The sequence below is a fragment of the Protobothrops mucrosquamatus genome, unplaced genomic scaffold, assembly GCF_001527695.2.
Source record: "Protobothrops mucrosquamatus isolate PMUCROS unplaced genomic scaffold, P.Mucros_1.0 scaffold3590, whole genome shotgun sequence".
NCBI classification, from domain to species: Eukaryota; Metazoa; Chordata; class Lepidosauria; order Squamata; family Viperidae; genus Protobothrops; species Protobothrops mucrosquamatus.
Window position 1 is genome coordinate 51,519 of NW_015389555.1, and position 8,348 is coordinate 59,866.

Below are 8,348 nucleotides of genomic sequence, written 5' to 3' on the forward strand. Positions count from 1 at the left end.
ATGGATGGATGGATGGATGGATGGATGGATGGATGGATGGATGGATGAGAAGGAGGGAGGGAGGAAGGAAAGAAAGAAAGAAATGGATGGTGAGAAGGGAGAAACAGGGAGGGACGAAAGGAAGGGAGGAAGGAAGGAAGGGAAGGAAGGAAGGAAAGAAAAGACTACAAGGAAGGAAGGAAAGAAAGAGAAAGAAAGAAAGAAAGAAAGAAAGAAAGAAAGAAAGAAAGAAAGAAAGAAAAAGAAAGAGAAAAAGATGTGCTTTATGAGATTTCTCGGCGTCATTTTGAGAATACAGCTAGTCCGTATCACCATAATGTAGCCTTCCCATCAGAATTGTAACTTGTGAAGGTCGTAAATTGAGTCACCCACATGAACCGGACCTGATTTTACGACCTTTCATGTGGCAATCATGAGGTGAATGCTGGGGTTGTTAAGCGACTAACTGGTTTGTTAGTTTTGCCGAAAAAATGGAAATAAACATCAGCTTTCAGCAAAACTATTGTAGAACAGAGTCATGTGACCTGAGGATGCAGCAAATCATCATCAATGTGGCCCTGATTGCTGAGGATCCAAAATGTAGTCACATGACCACATGGGGGGGGGATCGTTAGAACTTTGAATCTGGGTCATAAGTACCCCAGGGGAGATTTGTTGGGACTTCAGGCATTCACTAAATGACCAGTTGTAAGTCAAGAACTCCCTGTAAACCTAGTAGGAAATCTACATTGGACTAGCAGAGTGAGAGCAAAAGTTTTAGGACCGTTTAAAACTTAATAATAATAATAATAATAATAATAATAATAATAATAATAATAAAGTTGGAAGGGACCTTGGAGGTCATCTAGTCCAACCCCCTGCTCAGGCAGGAAACCCTATACCATTTCAGACAAATGGCTGTCCAGTCTCTTCTTGAAAACTTCCAGGGTTGGAGCATTCACCACTTCTGGAGGCAGGTGGTTCCACTGGTTAATTGTCCTCACTGTCAGGAAGTTTCTCCTTAGTTCTAGGTTGCTTCTCTCCTTGATTAGATTCCATCTGTTGCTTCTTGTTTTGCCTTCAGGCGCTTTGGAGAATAGCTTGACTCCTTCTTCTTTGGGGCAGCCCCTGAGATATTGGAAGGCTGCTGTCATGTCCCCCCTCGTCCTTCTCTTCATTAAACCAGACATACCCAATTCCATCAACCTTTCCTTATATGTTTTAGCCTCTCAGCTTTCTATACTTATTACAGTATAGTACAGATAGTCCTCAACTTACAGTCAGGTTGAGCCCAGATTTTCCCTCGCAAAACAAGACATTTGATCAGTGAGCTTTGCCCCCTTTTGCAACCTTCCTTGCCACCGTTGTTAAGTGAAACACCGCAGCAGTTACTTGAGCAACACGGTTGTTAAGTGTAGCTGGCTTCCCCCCATTGACTTTGTCAGAAGGTCGCAAAACGGGATCGTGTGACCCCCCAGGACACGGCAACCGTCATAAATAGCCAGTTGCCAAGCACCCGAATTTGGATCACGTGATCCTTGGGGATGCTGCAACGGTCGCAAGTGTGAAAAACGGGCCTGTCCCTTTTTTCAGTGCTATTGTAACTTTGTAGTAACGGTCACTAAACAAATGGTTGTAAGTCGAGGACTACCTATAAGATAGATAGGTGGTAAGTCCGAGGAGGAGGAGATACTCCATTAGTGCAAGAATGGAGTCAAAAGATTGTAAAATGCAAGGATGGCGTTTCGCCAACTTGAAGGCGTGTGGACTTCAACTCCCAGAATTCCCCAGCTGGCCATGAGATCTGCTGTACATAGAAGCGATGGTGATGCTTTTTTTGCGTGCACAAATGCTGTATTCCCAAAGACAAGAAGGTTGCAGCCCATTCTCTACATTGATTAGTGAACACATTCTTCTTCCCGGCTTTTCTAATTATATGCCTTTCTTGCTACTCTTCCATAGTTAATGGCAGAGAAACAGTCATCCTAATTAAGTTCTCATTAGAATGGAATCTGATGTTTTAGCCCAGGAGATCAAGAGCTGATAAACTGGCAGACCTTTTTCATGTACAGATATTACCCTCAGCAATGTCTTTTTCTGTGGGTCATAGATCCCTGACTTTGGGCTCTCTCTTTAAAAACAACCAACCCCACAAAACCTTTATTTTTTTGAAGTCTGCAACTGGGGACATCTGAGCAGAAAATAAACCACCCATAAGAGTTCGGATTTGGTGAACGGGCTGAAGTTCTACCAGATTTGGTATTTGGGTATGTCTGGTTTAATGAAGACAGTTAGAACAATTGACAGTTAGAACAATTAACCAGTGGAACACCCTGCCTCCAGAAGCGGTGAATGCTCCAACACTGGACATTTTTAAGAAGAGATTGGACAGCCATTTGTCTGAAATGGTATAAGCCAGGGTTTCCTGCCTGAGCAAGGGGCTGGACTAGATGACCTCCAAGGTCCCTTTCATCATCATCATCATCATCATCATCATCATCATTATTATTACCTCTAAGGTCCCTTCCAACTTTATATTATGATGATGATGATGATGATGATGATGATGATGATGATGATGATGATGATGATAAGAACTAGAGGGGACATGATAGCAATCTTCCAATATTTGAGGGGCTGTCACAAAGCACCTGAAGACAAAACAAGAATGGATGGAAACTAATCAAGGAGAGAAGCAACCTAGAACTAAGGAGAAATTTCCTGACAGTTAGAACAATTAACCAGTGGAACAACCTGCCTCCAGAAGTGGTGGATGCTCCAACACTGGAAGTTTTTAAGATGAGACTGGATGGCCACTTGTCACTATAGGGTTTCCTGCCTGAGCAGGGGGTTGGACTAGAAGACCTCTAAGGTCCTTCCCAATTTTTTTTTAATAATAATAATAATAATAATAATAATAATAATAATAATAATAATAATAATAATAATAATTATTATTATTATTATTATTATTATTATTATTATTATTATTATTATTATTATTATTATTATTATTATTATTATTATTATTATTATTGCAATGGGTCAGTGTCTCCCTTCCCATCTCCCATCCGATTTTTGTGAGGCGAGGATATCTGTAGTCCTCGACTTAACAGCCATTCACTTAGTGTAACTTCCGTTCAAAGTTACAACAGCCCTGAAAAAAGTGACTTATGGCCCCTTTTCATGCTCAACGACCGTCACAGCCTCTCCGTGGTCACGTGATCAAAATTCGGATACTTGACAACTGGTTCATATTTATGACAGTCGCAGTGTCCCGGGGGTCGCAGGATCACCATTTGAAATCTCAACGGCACTGGAAAAAGTCACCTATGACCATTTTTCACACTTACGACCGTTGCCGCATTCCCCACGGTCACGTGATCAAAATTTGGGGCTCAGTTGTGATCATAAGCCGAGGACTCCCTGTAATTGGCGACTTTCACCATTTAGAAATGTATAAAAAAAGATAAGTTCCCTCAGAGAAATTAAGGTTTCCATGGAAAATTCAGGGAAGGGTCGTGCGACTCAGGCTCCTAATCATGGAGAAGAGATGGCTGCCCATCATAACAGCACAGGAAAAAAGCTTTGAGGTTGACTCGATAGGAAATCTAATTAAACCACTCCAACGAGAACTGAAGGCGGGATGGGATAAATCAGCGAAGTTGATTTGAAATGAGTTGCCAAGTCTGCTTGGACAAGTTAATAAACAGCCAACAGGATTGCCGTCTCCGTTTTCAGAGGTCACTCAGACTGCTAGCAAGGCACATGAGGTTGAGGTAAACCAGGGGTCTTCAAACTTGGCCCTTTTATGACTTGTGGACTTCAACTCCCAGAATTCTTCAGACAGGCACACTGGCTGAGGAATTCTGGGAGTTGAAGTCCGCACCTCTTAAAATGGCCGAGATTGAGAAACACCAGTTTAGCTCTTTCTAGCATTATTTTCCCCTCACATTATGTCAGGGGTATTCAAACATGGCCCTTTTTTATGACTTGTGGACTTTACCTCTTGTGGACTTCACGCTGGCTGAGGAATTCTGGGAGTTGAAGTCCGCAAGTCATAAAAGGGCCAAGTTTGAAGACTTCCTGATGTAAACCATGTGCTTGATACTGGAAACCTTGAAAAGGATATTACCATCCTTAAATACAAATAATTTAAAAATCAGTATTAGCAAAGGTTAGAAAATAATTGGTTGGATATCATATTTTAAAGCCTAAAATGATTTAAAGCAGGGGTGTCGAACCTTGGCAACCTGAAGAGTTGTGGACTTCAATTCCCAGAATTCCCCAGCCAGCATGGGTGGCTGGGGAATTCTGGGAGTTAAAGTCCATAAGTGTTCAAGTTGCCAAGGTTGGACACCTCTGATTTAAAAGCTTTCAGACAAAGATATGGGATATGCTCATAAAGTCTTTACTCCGAAGTTTCAAATGCAAAATATATTCTAATATAGTCAGAGCTGGAAGGGACATTTGAGGTCTTCTAGTCCAGCCCCCTGCTCAAGCAGGAGACCCTATACCATTTCAGACAGTCTTTTCTGAAAACCTCCAGTGATGAAGCACCCACAACTTCTGGAGGCAAGTAGTTCCCCTGGTTTTGTTCTCGCTGTTAGGAAGCTTCTCCTTAATTCCAAGTTGCTTCTCTCCTTGATTGATGTAATAATTTGCAAAATGCTCAGGTGAAAGAATTCTGCACGTAGCTTGAGAACTAAAAGAAAGAAATTGAGATGGAGTTCAAGTGTTAATATTTTTTTCCCCAAGTTATTATCCTGTCACGTTACAAAGAAGAAAAAAGCCTTCCAACCTCTGTCAGAAGCATTATTAAAAAGAAGAATGTGTTGTGAATGGCGCCTTCCCTTTTTAATTGAATTCTGTTTCAACCACAAAGAAGGTAGATTATTTCAGAGTTTCAAGAGATGAATAAAGTCTTAACAAACCTATAGAATTTTTCATGAAGAGAACAACCTTGGATGTTTAAAAAAAACTGATATCCCTTTATGAGAAGATGGGATGAATGCTCATTGGCTTTTAAGACTTATAAAAAGAGAACATACCTTCATTCTCATCTTATAGCCAAGCTACAGATATTCGCCACTATTGCACACTTATAAAAAGGTTGCTTGTTATAAATAAATATTTAATATGCATTTATATTAGTTGCGAAATAGACAAAATACAGAGAACTGGAGAGTATTACACAGATTACCATTTCAGACAAATGCTTGTCCAATCTCTTCTTAAAAACTTCCAGTGTTGGAGCATTCACAACTTCTGGAGGCAGGTAGTTCCACTGGTTAATTGTTCTAACTGTCAGAAAATTTCTCTTTAGTTCTAGGTTGCTTCTCTCCTTGATTAGTTTCCGTCTGTTGCTTCGTCTCCTGCCTTCAGGTGCTTTGGAGAATAGCTTGACTCCCTCTTCTTTGGGGTAACCCCTGAGATACTGGAACACTGCTATCATGTCAACCCTCGTCCTTCTCTTCATTAAACTGGACATACCCAATTCCAGCAACCGTTCCTTATATGCTTTAGCCTCCAATGTCTCCTAATCATCTCTGTTGCTCTTCTCTGCACTCTAGAGTCTCAACATCTTTTTTACATCGTGGTGACCAAAAATTGGATGCAGTATTCCAAGTGTGGCCTTACCAAGGCATTGTAAAGTGGTATTAACACTTCACGTGATCTTGATTCTATCCCTCTGTTAATGCAGCCTAGCGCTGTCTTGGCTTTTGTGGAAGCTGCAGTACATGGCTGGCTCATATTTAAGTGATTGTCCACTAGGACTCCAAGATCCCTCTTGCAGTTACTGCTACTGAGTAAGGTACCATCTATACCAGGGGTAGGCAACCTTGGCTCTTTTATGACTCGTGGACTTCAGCTCCCAGAATTCCTGAGCCAGCATGGGGGAACTATGGCTCCTTCATGACTTGTGGACTTGAACTCCCAGAATTCCTGAGCCAGCATGGGGGATCTATGGCCCCTTCATGACTCGCGGACTTCAACTCCCAGAATTCCTGAGCCACCATGGCTCAGCTTGGAAACCTCTCCCTTTCCCCTCAGCATGGCTGGCTCAGGAATTCTGGGAGTTGAAGTCCACAAGTCATAAAAGAGCCAAGGTTGCCTACCCCTGATCTATACTGTACCTGTGCAGGTGACCAGACTCGATTTTATGATGGTCGTTAACTGAGTTACTGCAGTTGTTAAGTGGACCTCATGATCGTTAAGCAAATCAGTTGAGTCCAAATCCAGCTTATCCAATGGGTATTTTTTTGCTGGAAAACAGCAATAAAAACCACAAAATGTGACCACAGGAACACTGCAATCAATTGTAAATAAAGGCAGGATGCCAATTGCTCAAAATGCCTCCATATGACCATGGAGGTGGTGAAGTAGTCGTAATTTCAAGGACAAGCCATAAGTAACTTGTTTTGAGTCTTTTGTAATTTTGAACGGCTGTTAGGCGATAGGTCTGAAGTCGAGAACTGTCGGTAAACAAAAAATACCATGCTGTACTGAATTTATACTCCTGGCTGCTAAATCAGTAATTGCTCAAAAGTGGAAATTCTTATATAATTTGTTATTGAACGATTGGTGTGATTACATATGGATAGTTACTGTTCGTAGAAAAGTTACTAATAAAATTAGAATATTAGCTTCAAAGAAGGATGAGTCTCATTTTAATTACCTGGAAAGATTATATAAGGTGCGCTATTAATATTATCAGCTCTTAATAAATCTGGTTCCTTATGAAATTGGTTGAATGTAGAGATGTTATTCTTGATATTATATGCTTGCCTTACGGAATTTTAAAAGTAGAAAAATATGATAGAAATAAAATGTATGTTCAAGGGCAAAACAGAAACCTACCTTGCATTTAATGTATGCTTCCGTTTACTTCTTGGGCCTTCTTTGTTTCATTTCTTTAAAGAAACAAGCAAACAAACAAACCAACTTTTCCTTCTTTTTCTTTCTAGTTCCAAGAGAATTGGTTGAACTTCATCTGAAACTGATGAGGAAGGTTGGAAAATCTGTCACGGCAGACCGGTGGGAAAAATACCTGATCAAGGTATATCGATTTTATATCCTTTGAAAATATAATACCGGACGGTGAGGGCTTCCTGGGGTTTAATAATAGCCCACCTAAAGTCAGAAACCTCTGTGTGGGTTTTTAAAGGTGATTTGTGATCTGAAGCGAACATCTGTAAATATGTCTCTGAATTGGCTGCTGTTGTCCCTTGTGATTTAAGGCAGTGTTTTTCAACCTTGGAAACTTTAAGATGGGTGGACTTCAACTCCCAGCTGGCTCGGGAATTCTGGGAGTTGAAGTCCACCCATCTTAACGTTTCCAAGGTTGAAAAACACTGATTTAAGGCACAGGTAGACCTCGACTTACGACCACAGTCGAGCCCAAAATCCCCGTTGCCAAGCGAGACGTTTATTCAGCGATTTTTTGCCTCATTTTACGACCTCTCTCGCCACGGTTGTTAAGTGAATCGCTGCACTTGCTCAGTTAGTAACACGGTTGTTAAGTGAATCTGGCTTCCCCATTTGACAATGCTTGTCAGAAGGTCTCAGAAAGTGATCCCATGATCATTGGGACAATACGACCGTTGTGTTTGCCAAGCATCCAAATTTTGATCCAAAGGGAGGCTGCAACGGTCGTAAGTGTGGAAAAACGATCATAAAGTCACTTTTTTCAGTGCCACTGTAAAGTCAGATGGTCACTGAACAAAGTGTGGTTAAATTGAGGACTACTAAGATGAGATGAGATGAGATAACCTTTATTGTCATATTTTCCTGTGGGCACAACGGCACACATTAAAAATGAAATTTAGTTGCTTCCTCTCCAAGTGTACACATACATAACACACATTTAAAATATACTATATATAAAACGTATGTATACACCCTTACATATAGGTGCTTTGCCCAGATATTGTTGGCAGCACCTAGCATGTATTATCTGATGAAACACAATTGGACTGGCTTAGTTATTGGATAGGAACCATTAGGAAATACCAAGGCTGTAGGCTGGGAAGTGGCCCCAGAAAAAGGAAGTGGCAAACTGTTTCCCTGTTTCTGCCAAGAAAAATATATGGACATAATTATATGTCATAATAGTATGTCCATATATTTTTCTTGGCAGAAACAGGGAAACATACTACGTATAGTATGCCCATATATTTTTCTTGGCAGAAACAGGGAAACATACTACGTATAGTATGTCCATATATTTTTCTTGGCAGAAACAGGGAAACATACTACGTATAGTATGTCCATATATTTTTCTTGGCAGAAACAGGGAAACATACTACGTATAGTATGTCCATATATTTTTCTTGGCAGAAACAGGGAAACATACTACGTATAGTATG

The 8,348-nt window shown here is 40.7% G+C and overlaps 1 protein-coding gene across 1 annotated transcript in view; it reads left to right on the plus strand.

The window, feature by feature from the left end:
• Positions 1–6,967: 6,967 nt before the first annotated feature.
• RSF1 (remodeling and spacing factor 1) overlaps positions 6,968–8,348 on the plus strand; it is a 40,371-nt gene continuing 38,990 nt past the window's right edge. Inside the window, exon 1 of the mRNA XM_015827284.1 lies at positions 6,968–7,039. Coding sequence (XP_015682770.1) covers positions 6,983–7,039 — 57 coding nt within the window. The 5' untranslated portion in view covers positions 6,968–6,982. The remainder of the gene's footprint in view (positions 7,040–8,348) is intronic.